Source organism: Cygnus olor, chromosome 9 (assembly GCF_009769625.2).
Source record: "Cygnus olor isolate bCygOlo1 chromosome 9, bCygOlo1.pri.v2, whole genome shotgun sequence".
NCBI lineage: Eukaryota > Metazoa > Chordata > Aves > Anseriformes > Anatidae > Cygnus > Cygnus olor.
In genome coordinates, this window is record NC_049177.1 from 21939356 (window position 1) to 21957061 (window position 17706).

The 17706-nt window shown below is 45.9% G+C and overlaps 1 protein-coding gene and 1 non-coding gene across 2 annotated transcripts; both read right to left on the reverse strand.

Moving 5' to 3' along the window:
- Window positions 1-40: 40 nt before the first annotated feature.
- On the reverse strand, window positions 41-15244 carry MYNN (myoneurin). Its single transcript, XM_040567045.1, has 8 exons — window positions 15031-15244; window positions 14322-14618; window positions 11796-12598; window positions 9798-9957; window positions 8915-9093; window positions 8622-8705; window positions 8109-8195; window positions 41-6338 (listed from the first exon to the last, which is right to left on the reverse strand). The coding sequence occupies exons 2-8, from the start codon at window positions 14585-14587 to the stop codon at window positions 6070-6072; spliced, it is 1848 nt and encodes a 615-aa protein (XP_040422979.1). The 5' UTR covers window positions 14588-14618; window positions 15031-15244; the 3' UTR covers window positions 41-6069.
- Window positions 15245-15504: 260 nt separating this feature from the next.
- Window positions 15505-15577, reverse strand: TRNAV-AAC. Its single transcript has one exon. It is a non-coding gene; the product is annotated as a tRNA-Val (tRNA).
- Window positions 15578-17706: the final 2129 nt, after the last annotated feature.

A 17706-nucleotide genomic window follows, 5' to 3' on the forward strand; every position in this document is an offset into this window, starting at 1 on the left:
TGTGTGGCAATTCTGACATAAATAACACAACATATGCATATAAAGGTAGTTAAAATTTGTTTAATGCTTTGGATACAAGCTGCTTAAAAGTTTGGGAATCACTCAGATTGTTTCCTTTTCCATCCATTCTGCTTATACCTGTAGGAGCACAGATCTTGTCAAGTCTAAAACAACAAAATGACCCAAGTATGACAGAGGTTTGCTCAAGAGTTTTCACTAATGCAATCTTCTGCATATCTAAATGTGCCATGTAACAAAATAATCCGTAAACGCATGTGCGCACAGGCAAAAGACCTGTAAAACGGAAGTCAAAAGAAAAAGATAGGAAAGTAATTTCAACAGTGTACTTAAAAAGCAGTGACGTGTATTACCACAGTGGTAGTGTAGAAACAGAGAGGTGTATGGATACGCTTTATCAATCTGAAATGACCATGAGTGGTATTGGTAGCTACTGTGTTGTTGTTTGTTTTAATATTTAGAACATAAATTAGCTGGGCTTTGTTGGTCCAAAAATTGCTTAGTGTCATCGGAGGACTTAGACCTCCTTGTCAATCAACTTCTGTGTAGTAGAACAAACGTACCTGCTCAGTGCACTTACCTCTGTCTCTGCTCCCTCAACCTGCTTGCCTGCTAGAGCCAGTGTTTAGGACCTGAGCAAGTTTTCTTCACCCTCCTGACCAGGAGTTCCCCCATGTTCTCTTCACAGAACAGCGTAACAAATGTAATACCCAAAAAGTGAGCGCTGAGCAGGAGAACGGAAATTTATTTACCTTTCTGGCCTGCATATGGACGTCTTAACCTGTGACCATCTTGGTTAGCACAAATTTGGTCTCTGGTCACCCTGTGAGAAGCCTAGCCTAGACAGCCACTTGTGTTTTAGCTGTTGTTGCACAGGAAGAAGAGAACAACACAAACAGAGGTTGAAGGTACAAAGAACGTAACTGTTTGAGCAGGACCTGCATACTATCCGAATCGAAACTTTTTTAAAAAGTAGATGAGCTGTAATACTGGCTTGCATTAGCAAACATTGTTTTTCTGCATCTTGCTTCTTTGGAGCATTGCAGGTTGTACTGTGATATTCTAAAGTAACTATTAGTGCTGACACACTGATTGGAGAATTTCTTGCCAGAAAGACCATTACAAGATTCAGATTTAGGTATCACTTTTCCCTGTATCTGTCCTTCCCTTGTCCCGTACATGAAGTTCAGGCTAACTTCGTTGCCTGAAAGTTGTCTTAAAATTGTTAAATCTTGTTAAACTGCTGTGATAACAGGTAATCAAATCTATCAAGTCAATTTCAACTCTACCAACAGCAGTGTTTTATTTTTAGTAGATATAAGATAGCAATGCTGTTGTACACAAAAAATCAACAGCATAATGGCATCACATTCAAAAATGCTAGCGTGTTTTTTGAAATGTTTTTCTCCATGTGAACCCTTATTTAACAGGAGCACTCTGCATTATTGATGAGATCAATAAGAATAGCTCATAAGAAAGGGCTACGGTGTCATTCTTACTGACTTTTGTATAAACAGATTCCTGCAAGCTATAACTACTTATACCAAAAAAAAAAAAAGTCTTGTTTAAAGAGGCCTATGCCAAAGACACTGCTTTCCTTTCTCTGAAACCCCGACCCTGAATTTCTTAGAAGACATCTCCTTGTGCTCTTTTGAACGAGAGAATTCACGTAGGCTAGAAATTCTTGCCATGCTGTTTTAGTACTACAACAAGCATAATCCTGTTCTGTTAGCAAATTCTTGTAGCTGCCAGAACTCAGAGCACCTTTCAGAAAGGCAGCATTTTAGTCTCACTTTGAAAGGAAGGAAAATGACTAAGTCAGCAGGTTAGTGGTATAGGGCAGGTCGATTAAGTCCTTCTTCATACTCTAGCCAGTATACCACCTCCTGTAAAATTAAACAATTGAGTAAAAATAAATTAAGATACAAATTCTGATAAATAAATCCACCGAATATCTACTTGAGCAGATAAAGTATACCTTCAAAGCACTCAGGGAAAAAAAAAATAATAATCCCCCATCCCTCAAAACAAGGGTGGGGGAGAAAAAAGTACTAATGTAAGAGTGACCACATGAGATTGCATTTAGAATGAAGTTCTTGTTTAATTGGGTTTGAACAGATCCAAAATATTTTCTATCAGAAAAATTGGGTGGTTTTGCTGCCAAGAAAATGCACTAATCCTTGCTGTGTTGGTGCCCTGTGCCTAGGGCAACCTTACGTCTTTCTGACAGGGTGCTTTAGTGGTGGTTATGTTAGACTGCTTCCCTCCGCCTCTTGTTGTTTCCCCTTGCAGTTATAAATAGCACGCACAAGGTGAGGGAAAAATACAAAACAAGTTTATTAAAGTCTAACATAAAACACTTCAGGCTGAATATGTACAACTCCCTTCCCTTCCCAGGTGATTATAAAATTGAGAGTTGACCTATATACAAATAACAGAGGAAAAAAGGTATATACATGAAAGATACTTTAAAAATAATTTAACCAAAAATCAGTCATTAGTCTTTATCTTAATAAATCAGTCATTAGTCTTTATCTTAATTCTGCAAGGCTTATTGATAGCCTCTCCAAGATCACAGCCCTGAAGTCCTTGATGTGGGACTTGTCCATCCTCAAAAATTTTCTTGAAATACATGATTTTAGGGAAGTTGTCATGCTTTGTGCCCACATATAGACACAAATCCAGAAGTAAGTAAGTGCCATATAAGGAGTTATTCTAACATAAATATTTCAAAACAGCCAATTCAGAAACTTATAGATGTAGATAATCTATTTAGGCAAAACTTGCACCGACTTTAGTGCAAAACTGACTGAAACAGTACTGAAACAATGGCGTTGCTGAGATAAATCACGTCATTCTCTCTAAATTACTGTTAATGGAATTATTAATATATCCTCTTTCATTTTGCAAGTAGGTTTTAAGAATGAGAATTCTCCCTAAAAAAACAATTCCATGCTTTCTTCTATTAATCCCTTAAAGAAATTACCAATACTGTTATAAGCCTTGCGCCTCCAAAATGAACTTGGAATCCTTAAGCCTATGATTTAATGTGCAGCTGATTTCCATGCATCTATCAGCAAAAGGTACAGTGCAGACCTGCTTCTTCAGGCCCTACAGCACTCAGCATGAACATTCCTACAAATTTAATATATATATTTAATATCTATATATATTTAAAATCTATATTCTAGTAAATGAATACAGTTAATAGAGATCATACCTCAGCAGCTGAGATATCTTCACGAGAGATGAGGATAGGAATCGAGACTCTCAGATGAGGACTGAAGAGTGCAGGTCACTAAATTATTGCTCCAAGACAAAACTACAAGCCTGTGTGTTCTACTAAGAAAGGTTAAAATTGTTGTCTTGTAAAAAATAATGATTATCTTCTTGTCTATAAAGAAAACTAAATGACTAATAAAGAAAGTGTTACTGTTTTTAAATATCTAAACAAATCCTGTATAAATCTAACCACTGTTCTTTAAAAAAGTCTGAAAATCTAAGAATACGGTATTAAGCTATAATTTTAGAAATATAAAAACAGTCCAAACAAACATTATTATGGAATGCATTTTCTATGTAGGAATGTGTGGTTTTTTTCCTAGCACTATTTCTCTCTTGCTGTCTTTTATCCTGGATATATTAATCTTCACATGCTTTTCTTCAGAAAACAGCAGTGTATCATTAGTTTATCTTCCCAAGTTGGTTAAACATTAAATGTATCAGTTGTACATCTTTGTTCTTTTTTTCAGCACTCATGATTAAGCCTAGGTCTATCCCAAGACTTCTGATCTACTTTCAGAAAGAGAAAGTAAAGCCTTAGGACAAGCTACACGGCTCACTTTTGTTAACACAGGGTCAAGATCTTTGCCATTTGTCAGTGCCAGCTAGCTAAGGAATCCTTCAGCTACTACATCAACAACAGAAACCTGAAAAAAGGGGGGGGAGGGCAATGCCAAACAAGAAAATCTGAGAACTTCATCTATTGTCCTTTGTCAGCAGTATGAAGGAGAGCAGCTGTTCATAAATGCTGTGCTATGAATAAGCAAAGAAAATAAAGGCGAGGAAGATAGAGCAGTAATTAGCTTTGGGGGACAGTGGGAGATGCCTGCGTTAAGAATGTTCCTGTGGAACTCCACGCTGTCCTTGGTAGATTTTTATCAAATTAGTCATGATTAAAACCTAAAATATGATCAAGAAGCGGTTTTAAACATGCAGCCTACAAAGATGATCAACACAAAGAAGTAAAAGGTCTATTACCTCATAAGCACAAACATAGAAATTAAAAGAAAACAATAGTCATGCTCAGGAGTCAAGGGACCATTTGCAGAATATTTAAATGAAGTCCTCCAAGAATTTTTTCACAAGGCTTTTTAATTAAGGTGCAGATTACTTATTACTCCACGTAGAACAGAATTAGTTAAGAGGTATCTCCTATGCCCTTCGATTTATCAGTGTCTGGACACAAGGCATCAGCGGGAATAAAATGCTAGCACCAAGTAAATAACCAACAAATAATATCTTTAAACGTCTTGTTAGTACAGCATTACGATTGTTTCTCACTATTTGATGATTACTTAGATAATGCTTACATTATGCTAATGGCACAAACTGGCAAAACGGAGCATAAAAGTACTCCTACTGTCAAGTAGTCTTTAACTAACGACCCTACCAGGACACTATGGATGTTGCTTTTTTTTAAATTTAAATGGCTAGTAGTAAAACATACCTTTACAAGGGTCTTGCTAGATACCAATTGTGTGCAGTTACACTGGACAAGCAACGTGAGAGGTAAAGCAATACATAAATACTTCAATTAAAACAAATCAGTCACGCTCTAATAAACCCATGCCTGAAAGAAAATTAATCTGCTCTGTTGTATTCTTCTTAATGCCCCCTCAGGTAGCATTCATTTAGTATTTTCACAGTGAAGGGCAGTGTTTGTTTCTTCTTTTGTACCTCCTTTCTAGCACAACAAGTACTACTGTCACAGAAATGATAATTATGAAGCTATGGTTCACGCCTCACAATTAAGTCAACGTGTCTTTTTGTCTCATCTACAACGTGCACGTTCCAGCTCTTTTTAGCAAACACTGCTGTTTCTGCCAAACCCAGGATGTTTCAGAGATGTGAAAAACAAATCTGGGACAAGATACAACAACGCTAGATTCATTAAAAAAACAAAACAAAACACAGAGTGACTTGTTGAAAAGAATACGCAGCAGTATCTATGCCATTAGAGCCCTCTGACTTGCCATGCTGAAGAACCTCCCCTTACTTGCCTCGTCAGGGACATTACACCAAGCTCGCTTTCCCTCTGGTCAGACTGAACCGAAGACAGGCTGCTTCTGGCCGGCAGCAGTAATTCTTTGACAGGACCTCGCCACAGTGCTGCCCCGCCTTCCATCACGTACACTGTATCACCTCCGAATGCAGACCTACACGCTTGTTAGCAGTCAAATTCTGATTTTTCCCTCTAGAACTCTGGGTTGATATCCTAAACTATCAAATATGGCTTAAAATGTTCTCAAATCACAGAATGGTTTGAGGCGAGAGGGGACCTCTGGAGGCCCTCGGGTCCTACCCCCACGCCCAAGCCAGGACACCCAGAGCAGGTTGCCCAGGGCCTTGTCTGGGCGGCTGTTAAAGGTCTCCCGGGAGGGAGCCTCCACAGCCTCTCTTGCAACCTGCTCCGGTGCTCGGATGACACTGTCACACGTCAGATCAGCAGGAACACAGAAAATGATCTCCAAAAATGCATTAACATACTTAACAGAGAATTCTTAAGGCAGGTGTTGCTGAAAAGGAATCGTCTCCTGGAAATCAGTGTTAATTACAAATAGAAATTTGATTGTAGATTAGCACAGTTCAACCAAAGGAAAAAAGGAAAGACAGCACTGTACAATGGAAATGCCTTACAAGGATTTTTACACAGAGAAAAAAAAAAAAGAACAAGTCCAATTCAAAAAGTGTGACTACTTGATTATGTTCATCTTTACCAAACGTATGCAAGTTCACTGCTGGATTACCTTGTGGCTCTGTTGTGCGCTGTCAGTACAACTGCTGCAAGAAAATAAACTGAGGTTCTGAATATCCAGTCACAGCGGATCTTAGCAATGTCTCTGACGAAGGAGACTGACTGCCCGTCACAGGAAGCAGCATCTGATGGTCTTCAGTCCCAATGGGAAGGGGAAGCGGTAAAGACATCTCAGAGGGTTTCACATCTATGGACTCTGATAAAGGACTTTTCTGACTCTGAATGGATTCTTGTTCATTGAAAGAATTATCGAGTGTATTAGAATCAGGGGGAGTTTCGGATCCTGGGAAAAGAAAAAAAAAAAAAAGAAAAAAAAGTTTTTCCAAATATTAATTTTATTTTCCCAGCAATTAATGTAAGGGAACATTTTGCAAATGATGCAAGATTTTTCTTGCTCCTAGCAAGAACCAAGCAAGACTTGTTCTCAGAAAACACGGACTAACTGCTACTAGAAATCTTGCTACAGATAGCACAACTCAACAAGAAGGAAAGACAGCGCAAGTGTCTTCGCACGGAAGAATTAAAACGAACAAATCCTACGTGAAAAATTAAAGTGCTTGAATGATTATTTAGATCTTACCACGACATTCAAATTCCCTACAGCTTATCTTGTTGAGGACATTGTATGAACCATCCTCATGTGTGTGTCATACCGTCCCTCTTAACTTTCACTACAGGCACCATCTCTGTTGGAAACCATCTGAAGAAATGTTCAAAAGCTCCTACACAAATTCTGCAGATTCCCTTTCAACTGACTGCCCAAACAAGCACGTGGCGTGTCAAAGACTGCCCGGGCAGCTGCGCTGTCAGTACCTTCAATGTGCTGTGAAGCCAAAACAAGCTGTAAACACAGTGTGAAAACTGAGAATCACATCCTCTGCTTCCTGTGACGTGACAAACAGACAGATGATGAATTCTAACTTGATCTCTACTTGGCATGGTACAGAAGATAACAAACCCTTAACATAGTGAACAAAGGAGCTTTGGAGAAAATACAGTTATGAAGGTTTCCTTGAGATTTCCCCCCCAGAAAACCTAAGAACCACAGCCACATACTGCCCAGCCCTCTCCTCGCTCACTGCAGCTCTCACCGCACACTTGCTTCCACCCCCTTCTGGCTGCATTAGCACCTTCCTAAACGGGGCTTCAGGAGACTTTGACCTTCAAAGCTGCCTCCGCGTGTGACTCTTGTTTTCTCAGCCTCTCCCTAGCCAGACCAGACATGCACAGACACCGATTATTCCCTTTTCCATACGACAGAGGCAAGGGAATTAGCGCAAATACACTTAAGGATGGACAGATAATGAGGTACGTGGAGCCGGTGTTGAAAGAGACCGGTTCCATTCTCTGAACACCTCCTGAGTTTTGTACCATAACCAAGTAATATGTCACATTTCTTCCTAATCAAAATCTGGTATGCAGAGCAGGATTTGAATGTATTTGAAAAGTCTTTTTAGGGCAGTATTTGCAGCAGATAACATTTTGCCGGCTGTCTGGTACCGTGTTATTGCTAATCCAGCTCAGACCTGGATTAACATTGACTACGCTGTTGCATTCAAAATATTGGATCCTTCTAGAAGTAAAGTAATTCTTGTAACCAGTATGCCTTCTTCATTCGAATTATTACCCCAATAGGGACATACTCCAAAAACAGATTCAGAAGAAAGAAAAAGTTACCTATGACTCACAGACCATGCCTTAGTGTGGAAAGCTCTCACAATTTCCTAGGACAAGAAAGTAAATATTCACGTACAAAAATTCTCGTCAGCAGCAATCCACTTCTCTGTTGGTCAAGATGTGCTTGCACGGCAATGCAAACTGCTTGAAAATTTGTCTTGAATCTACTTCAAAGCATATCCTTTGGGCTTTACAAGGTTTGGGTACCTCTAAAGCAGATGCTTTAAGCACTAAGGAGAGCTACCATCCAAAAATCTTCTAAATTTAGAAAATTTTCTAAAATAAAAGTTTTCTAAATTCAGGCCAGTTTGAGCAAAAGAACCCCAAAAGTTATTTGACATGGGGGAAGACAAAACAGTTTGCACAAGGAACTCACCTGTGTGAACTTTCGTTTTGTGCTTCTTAAGATTTTTTATATCTGTGTAAGAATTTCCACACATTTCACAGATAAATGGTCTTTCACCTGAAAAAAAAATGGGTTTGGCAGTTAGAATAATCTTGATATTGAAAGAAGACAGTTATAGATGCAGGATAATGGATTTTAAAGTTATATTTTAAAATACAGTTTGTAACTGTAAGGTATTTTGTCTGTCTGTATTTAGAATAAAATTGGTTCCAGAACAGTAGATTAAAACAAAGCAAAAAGCTTCTGTGTTTGATGTAGAACCCTGATCATACATCAACACCTACACTGTTACACACTGAAATTAGTCTGAAAAAAGCAATTAAAAAAATCACAGATATTTTCTTTACATTATTTTCACAAAGATACATAAATTAAGAAACTCTGCTACTTTCGAGTACAGCACAATGTGGTATATTTTAAAGGCAAAAAGGTAAAAGTACAATATTATTTATTGTTCAGGAAGCAGCCTGTCTGGAAACTGACCTGTATGGGACCGAAAATGTTTATTGAGCTCTCCAGAGGAAATAAAACTCTTTCCACAAATGCCACAGATATATGGCTTCTCTCCTAAAGGAGACACAAGGAGTTTATTTCAATATATAAACCATAATACACATAAAGAACAAGTTAAAATAAAACAGAGGTGATGTCCAAGGGGAGAAAGAGCTCCCTGAAGTGGAGTCAAAGGGAAAAAACATGAAAAAGAAGCTGGATGAAAACACCAGAGGACACTCCCAGATCATCCCAGGGCAGAGACTTCCTCCGTCTCCCCTTACCTGTATGTTTTCGGGAATGGGTGATGAGAGAACTCGAGACAGCAAAGGCTTTTCCACAGGTGTCACACACGTAGGGCTTCTCCCCTGTGTGGCGACGCACGTGGTAGGTGAGCGTGCTCGCCTGGGCGAACCGCTGACCACAGCGGTCGCACACGTAGGGCTTCTCGCCACTGTGCTTCCTGCGAAAGAACAGACAGCGGTGATCTGCTGGCAGGAAGGGAAGCAGCACCCACGGTTAGGTGACTTTCCTCAACTCTCCTCTGCCTTCTCCAAAGCTCCTTGTGTTAGCGTTCTGTGAGCTACAAAACTCATCAACTGGGAGCTGATTCTGAGCTGGCAGTTTCTCAATGAGTAAAAGTCACTGTCTGTTGGCTTGGGGAATTTGTGCATCAGTGGTTTCATGGCAGCTGAATCAAACTATGGGCCCCGCGCATGTAACATTCACTGTGAGAACTCAGCAAGTGTTGCATTACAGCGCACTGAAAGATAAAACGATGGTTCCGAACAAGGGAACACGATTTGAGCTCCTGCCAAAAAACGCAACAGCCCCGTGCCGGTTGCTGTGCGCAGGGAGACCAGTTCTGTTTCACTTCCTGTCACGGACTGCTTTTGTCTCCAGGTACTTCAAAGAGTTTAAAACAAATAACCGTCATTGCCATAAGGATACCAGTACGTATGCTGTAACATTCATAAACTGCTCCCTCCCTAATGAGGGAGGGCACAGATGTATGCCTTCTGTTCTTGCGGTGCGAGATGGGACCCAAGACAAAAGGAGCAAGAAATGAGCAAATTGTGCGAATGTGTAAGTCTTGCTCACAGCACAGAAAATGATTCTGTTTAAATAAACGTGGATAAACATCTGCAGGATCTCACTTCTCCCTACCTGGCGTGAATCTTCAGGTTGCTCGAAGTGGCGAACTGCAGGTTGCACACGTCGCACTTGTACGGCTTCTCTTCGCCGTGGTGCATCCGGCTGTGGAACACTAACTGGCACTTCTGGGCAAAGCCTTTGTCGCACAGCTCACATTTGTATGGCTTCTCCCCTGGTAAAAAAACAAACCTCTTGTACTCTCTGGATTTACGTAAGCAAGCTTTCCAATCCATTACCTGGCCAAGGCTCAAGTGTCTGTTCTAGTAGGTCTGACGAATAACATCTCGTGGCATCCGGTGTTCAGCCCGCTGAGGTGGAACGTGCCAGCAGCACAGCACACAACAGGCCATTTTTAACATATTACAACTTGAAAATAAAAGGGAACGGTTCATATTTTTAATAATGCCATTTCCCCCACGTTATTTTCAGAAAGCTATGACTACTTTTTCAGATTATTCAAGATTCGGAGTGTTTGAGATGAACAGCCAGTACATCACCTGCTCTTTCCTGCCTCTCAAACAACAAGAGGTGTCCAGTGCTCTCTCTGGCGCTCACCGACTCCTCACTAGTGTCTGCTGCAGAACGCTGCAGGTACCTCTCCGACTGCCCGTGGTTTCTCCGCGGGCAGTACGGTCTCATCAATGGACTGTGCAACGCCACGGTCTCAGATGACAGCATGAGAGAGCCTCTGCGTATTGCTGGGACGGCGCACAGCCAAACCAGGGGCTTGACAATTCCTAAGCACAACGTGTACTTAAAAACTTCAGAAACAAAAGCACTCGGCAGCTAACCTGCCAGCTAGGAGCAGCAAACTGGCCCTGAATTCTGCTCACAAGCTTCACCTTGCGTATGAATCTTTAGTGAGCCAGTGGCTGATGGTATTTGAAATCCTCTCCCTTGGTCACTGAACGGGAATGGTGTTCTCCTGCAGCTGTACCTCAGAACCTCCTACTGGAGGCTTTGCATCCTACTCCTCTTCTGCATCTTCACAGCTTCCTGGAAAGAGCTCCACTGCTGACCTCTGCTCACAGTTTTCCAAAGGGAAAAAGAGCAAAAGTAACCATTTAAAAAAAAATCTTTTTCACTGTTACTTCAGAATTCTGAATGTCAGCCACAAAAGGAAGAAAACCGTGCGACCCATGTCCCTCCGCTGCTCACTGGGTTTAGCAGAGCAGCAAAGGTGAGGGCAGAACAGCTACAATGGATCAGATCGAAGACAGAACTAATCCAGTATCAAGTCTTCCTTGCCTAGGGAAGGAAGTAAGAAAAGACAAAGAAGACTTGTGCTTCTCCCCAGTGTCTTCCCAGGCTCTAATAACTTGCTGTTCGTAATCTTTCCAGGTTGGATGTGTCGTCTTAACGTTAAAGTGTTCATAAATGGTTTTTCTTTGATGCTTTCTCCAGTAGCTCTTGCTACAACACAAACCTCTAGTAAAGTTATTGAATGAAGAGAACATCACACAGTTCAGCTACACATTTTACTAAGTAAAATCCCAAACGCTGCAATTGAGCCACCTCCACTATCTTTTTTTGAAGATTCCCCCCGTGCAAGAAGCTACCTACTTGAAACAAGAATGTATTTCTTTTTCCGCCATTGTTATCAAGCCTATATTAGGACTTCACGTTAAAAAAAAAAAAAAAAATCAACAGAAATTCTGCTATGGAGTTCCGTGAGCCTTTCACACTCTACTGGCGGTGGTTTCTGGCACTGCACTCCATTTAACGTCTCCGCAGAGTTAAAGGGTAGCCAGCCCTTCTGAATCTTTCCAGAGATCAAGGTGCTCCGACAAGTAAAGTCCCCACTAGCTATTTAACACTGAAACTATGATTTTGTACCGAAAAAACGTAGAAACACTTCATGCCACCAGGATACAGGCGCTATCCCCACAGTACCAAGAGCAGACAAAATTTCCAGAGGAACAGCTCAGAACACAAAGATCTTTCTAGTCCCGTATTCGCGTGCTGCTCTCGCAGATCTCCACAGCCCACGCAGACAAACCGACAGCTTACCTGTGTGAGTTCTTACATGGGTTTTCAGCTGGTTGCACTGCGTGAACGCCTTCCCACACAGCTGGCACACGTAGGGTTTCACTCCTTTGTGTATCCTCATGTGCCGGCGGAGGCTGCTGGCTTCCGAGAAGACTTTTCCACACGTGTTGCACACCGGTTTAGCTTTGGAGTACTTCTGGTCAAGTTCCTCTCCTGAACTTTCCAGCTGGTAAGTGTTCTTTTCGTTGGCTATATTGGACATACAGTGCTCCTTCAGCGCACAGTTCTGCTGAGACTTCCCCCGTTTTTGTTTTGCTGCAATAGTCTGAACTAAAATATCTTGCGCTGCCAGCGTTTCGCTTTCCACCACAGCTGCCAACTGGAGTTCGGAGTTATCGCTGCCTTGGGCAGCCTGCTCTGTTATCTGCGTGGCCAGCTTATTTGCATCTAAAAACATTTCAATCGATGCGTTCTCAGTCACATCATTCTGGTACTGTATTGATTTACTCTGTACGCTTTTGGGGGAGCTGAAATTCTTCTTTCGCTTTTTGGTTTGAGCGGATTTCTTTTCTAAAGCTGATTTCTTTGCCTGTGGTTGAACCAACTCTGCAGGAGGAGCGTCTGCTTTCTCCCGATTGTTGTAATCTCGGAGAGTCAGAAGGCAAGTCTGCTGATTCATTTCAACGTTTCCAGTGATGCTAGATGTCTCTGTAGAAGAGGGATTAGCAATAAAAGCAAAGTCTTCCATCTTTATTTTGCATTTAGTCACCACTTCTTCTACTTTGAGATAGTCGGCAGCCTGGTGAATTTCTTTGACGTTCCAGCTGCAAGGAAAGAAGACTTAGGTGACAATATTCTGGACAAAGCGGTAATTTGTTCTGTACCAACTGTATTAAATACAGACAGCGGAACTACAGAGAAGTTACGCTGTTAGAGGAAATAATTTAGAGAAAATACACAGCAAGACCTAATCTTGTGCCCACAAGACACTGATAGGACAATTGTTCTCCAACTGACAGCCTGTGCCCAGGGGAGCCTGTAGCTCCACAGAACTGAAAATTTTATTTTCGTTTACGTGCCTCTTGTAGAATTTTAAGTCTGATCGTAAGGTGGTGAGACCGGACTTTGGTTTGTCTGTCCAAAACGCTCAGAAGTCATAACACAAAGGGATAAAACACTGGAGAATAAAATGCTACAGTTATTACCCTTTCTGCCAAAAATCCTAAGTAATTCACAAGCAGCACATTCACCCCAGCAATTCTGCGAAGCGGCTACTAACCTTGTTTTATAAAATGACTCGCACACAGTCTTTACTCTGTACGAGCTACACACAGACTATGCCAGCACCAAAGCAGTCCTCATTTAAGCTACTACCCACTATTTTTCAGATCCTGCAGCATAGGCCTTGACGATTTAGAAAAAAAAAAATCATCCAAAAATGGTGGCAACAAGTACCAGTAACAATCTGTGGATTTCTGGCAGTTTAACTACAGATTAATGCTAAACAACAGCATTCCGCCTGTCTATTTCACAGCAAGCGTAACTAAATCATCAGACAACAGGCAGCTAGCCAAAATTATTCTCTGTCCATGTGTACAACAGGCTCAGTAGCTTGTATGACACTAGCACTGAGCTCTAGGTAAATCCTCTGGGGTTCACACGTGCCCCCGCTGTCACAGAAGACAACGGGGGCTGCAGCAGGGATACCCCACAGGCTGAGAGGTACACGCCAGCAGAGCTCCAGGCATCTACACAAACAGCTCTCCCTGGGTAAGAACAGCATGTGCACAGCCCACTTCTTTCAGAGATCCCAGCCGCCCGGAACGAACCCAGAAACTTGCAAAGCCTAACGCGCTAACTCTAAGGCACTGCTGCGGGAGCTTTTCTATTAGTGTTAAAACTCGTAGCTAAGTTACAGACAGAAACAACACCGAAACAACACCCTGCATCCAGGCTTCTAAAATTCTCAACCCTGAGTTTTCAGAGATCAGCAGCAACAAAGTTTTTTCGGATGGATTTCACACCAGACGTTGCAACAGGAGTTACACTTCTGGGCTACCTGCTTCTGAGTAGTCACAGCTGAGTGAGCCACACCTCCTTCTTTTCCCTGAGAGAGCAGCACTACAAAGAACCCTCACTGCACACAAAGTAACACAACGCGCACAAAAACACCCCCATGAGGGGGAAAATACTTATAGTTTCTGTGTGTTGACTGGAAAAAGGGCTCCTATAATCCAACTTCAGGAAGAATCGAGTTATCCCTCCCTCTCCCAGTAACCACACAAGATTTTTAATCCTTCCTGATCCTGACAGAAAGACTCAAGAGACTGAAACTATCAGCAAAACATCTGACAACATATTTGTGCTTTGGCACTCACATGCCGGGTGCTATCCTGGAGCATGCAAACAGATGATCTTCAGCTGTTTGTATGCATCACATCCACTACTATGTTCCTCCCAAACGTGTTACAAAGAATGAAAAATCCAGTACTGCCTCAATACAGTTTATTTCCTTATTTTCTTCCCCACGTTAGTAGCACGTGTTACCTGTCAAGGTTTAAGTTTCCCGTGTAAATAAACTCCAGGAGTTTTTGGAATCCATCAGCCTTCACTTGAGTCTGATCCAAAACGACGGTGTTGTCAGAGGCGTCCCTGTAGAACGCCCCGAAGTACTCGCTGAAGGAAGCCAGCACATTTCTGTGCGCCTTGAACTGGAACTCGCCGATGACGACGGTGCAGTCACAAAGGAAGCCGGCTTCTCGCTGCTTGTTCAGCCTCTCCAGCAGGTGCTCGCAGTGATGGGAGTACTGCATCCTGACAGCGGGCTGCGGCCTCTGTTCCCTCCTGGGAAAGCGAAGGAACCCGGATTTTACTTGTTTTTTCCCCCTCCCTCAAGACAAAGTTAATAATGACAAATACCCCAGCGCTGAACCGCCCCCCCCCGTGGCCGGCTGGGCACCGGGACCTCCCTCACGGGGCTCAGCGGCCCGGTTCCCTCCTCAGGGCTGCGGGGAGGGAGCGGGGGAGCTCCCGGCCGCCGGGGCAGGGCCCGGGGCGCGCCGGGGGACAACGGGGGGCGGCGGCAGAGCCGCCTCGGGGCACGGGGAGCGGCCGGGCCGCAGCCTCCCGGGGCCGGGACCCTCCGCGGCCCTTCCCCGGTCCCCACCGGGCCCCTCAGGGCCGGGCCGGGCCCGCCCCAGCCGCCCTCGGACGCCCCTCCCCGGTCCCGGCCCTGAGGCGGCGGCGCCTCGCGCACCTGCGGCGGGACGAGCGGGAGGAAGCGGCGGCTCCTCCGCCTCAGGCCGCCATGTTGTGCCGCCGCCGCTTCCCGCACGCCACTTCCGGTGCTCCCGGGACAGCCGGGGCTCGGGGAGGGGCGGGGGGGACCCGCGGGGGGAGCGGGGACTCGGCGGGCACCGCCCGGAGGGGAACGGGACGGGGCGGGCCGCGGAACGACCGCCGGGACGGCCGGGGAGGCGCGGACTACAGCTCCCGTGATGCAGCGCGGCGTGGCAGCGCTGGGGTCTAGGGTGGTGGGGAGCTGTGCATGCTGGGGGATGTAGTCCCGCTGGGGACTGAAGGCTCTAAAGTCCCGCCGCGTTGGTGCTTCCAGTTCAAAGTAATTCGGGGCGCCGGTTCAGCAGCGCCGGCGGACCTCGGTTACCTTCCAGCGCGACATCAAAGAAAGAAAAAAAAAAAAAAAAAAGAAAAAAGGCGATCCACCCGCCGGTGTTTCCGCCCGGTTTCGAACCGGGGACCTTTCGCGTGTTAGGCGAACGTGATAACCACTACACTACGGAAACGCCGCTGGTACCCACACCCTGCAGCAGTCCCCTCATGGCATCCACCTCACTGCAGGCCGGGGACCTCCCTCCCGGAATCCCAAAATCATCTAGGTTGGAAAGAGCTCCAAGATCACTTGTTCCAACCACCCCCCTACCACCAATGTCACCCACTGAACCATGTCCCCAAGCACCACGTCCAACCTTGCCTTGAACACCCCCAGGGATGGTGACGCCACCATCTCCCTGAGCAACCCGTCCTAACGCCTGGCTGCTCCTTCTGAGAGGAAATATCTCCTCATTTCCAACCTGAACCTCTCCTGGTGCAACGTGAGGCCGTTCCCTCAAGGCCCAGCACTTTCCTTCCTCCCTCCGGCCTCCCTCTGCACCCCCAGAGCTCCCCGCTCACCCCCGAGCCCCTCAGCCGAGGGCAGGCCCCGCAGCACAGCTCCTCCATGCTGCTGCCCACTGCCCCTTCTGCCACAGGCAGCCGTGGCATGGCTGGGAGGCTGTGGAAATAAATAAGTTGTTTGTGTTCCTAACGGCAGTGCCGCGGTTTTGTGGTGCCTTTCTTCATAACGCTTTTCATGTGAGAAAAGGCCCTGTGTAGTCTGGTATGGTTTCAGGCAAAAGCAGGTAACTGCTTGGAGCACACAGGCTGACAGAGCATCCTTTCCTTCTCTCCTTCAGGCAGCGAATCGGGGAGACAGACTGCCACCACCTCACCGCATAAGAGCTGGATCTGCCACCTATTGGGTTTTTGTTTGAATCGCGTTGAAAATCTTCGTTGCTGACTGAGAAAGAGTGCTGCCACCAAAAATCACAGCACTCATGTGACAGAGAAACTTTGAGATCTTGATTTTCAAAATAATCCAATTCGTTTTCAATATATTTAAACCTGTATACATAAGTAAATAAAATGCCACACCTTGGGTTAATATTTCACACTAAAGTGTCATTTGAAACCGCTTTTCCTTACAGCGCCAAATCTACCTCCTGGGGTGGTTACAGGTGCAGATTCCAGCCCCTGAGCCCAGCCCCAGCCCCAATCCCCAAATTCTAAACCCCAAACCCGAGCCCCCAGGTCTCCGCCCCTAGACCCCAGCTCCCACCCCCCGTTTCCCAGCCCCTGACTCCACCTCCTGAACCCCTGGACTCCGGCCACTAGGTGCCGGCCCCGAGCCCCAAACCCTAGACCCCAAACCCCAGCCCCCAGCCCTTAGGTCTCTGCCCCTACACCCCATCTCCCGACCCCAGCCCCAGCACTAAACCCCAAACCCTAAACACCCCAACCACCAGGTCTCTGCCCCCTAGACCCCAGCTCCCGGTTCCTAACCCCCGACCCCAGGTCCCGGTCCCAAACCCCAAGCCCGGACCCCATGAGGGGAGGGGAGGGGAGGGAAGAGGAGGGGCGGGGGGGGGGGGGTGAGACCCCATCCCAGCGCGCGCCGCGGAGCACGTGGTGCAGCCGGCGGGCGGCTAACCCGAGCCTTCCAAACTCCCGCCGCTCTCCCCGCCCCGCCCCCTGGCCCCCTCTCGCCCAATGGCGGCGGAGGAGGGTGCCGCCTCGTCCAATGGGGGCGCGGCGGCCCGCGGTATAAAAGCCGCACGCGGGGGGCTGCGGGCGGGCCGCGTGGCGGGTGGGAGGCCCCCGCGGATCTAACCCTAATGGCGGCCGCTGCGCTCCCTGCGCCCGCCCGCTGTTTTCGTCGCTGGCTTTCAGCGGGCGAGGGGAGCCGCCAGGGAAGGGAACGGGGGAGGGAGGAGGCGGGAGGCTGTGAGGGGGCGGTGGGACCGGCGAGGGGGTGTGGAGGGGCTGGGAGGATGGGAGGGAGCGGGGCGGGTGGTCTGCGGTGGCACCGAAATGGAAAAATAAAGGAAATAAAGAAACAAAAAAGCAAACCCAAAAAAAAAAAAAAAAAACGTCAGCGAGGGCTCGACTCCCGCCCGTCCGCTCTGGGGTTCCCGGCTGCCGGGGGCCCCCCGCCGAGCCCCCCGCTGCCCCGCCACCCTCAGGCCGCGGTCGGCCGGCCTCGCCTGCCCCTGCCGCCGCGAAGAGCTCGCCTCTGTCAGCCCGGGCGGCGGCACGGGGGGCACAGGACCGGGGGGTCCCCAACCCCCAGCTGCCGGGATCGCCCCAGCAGAACAAA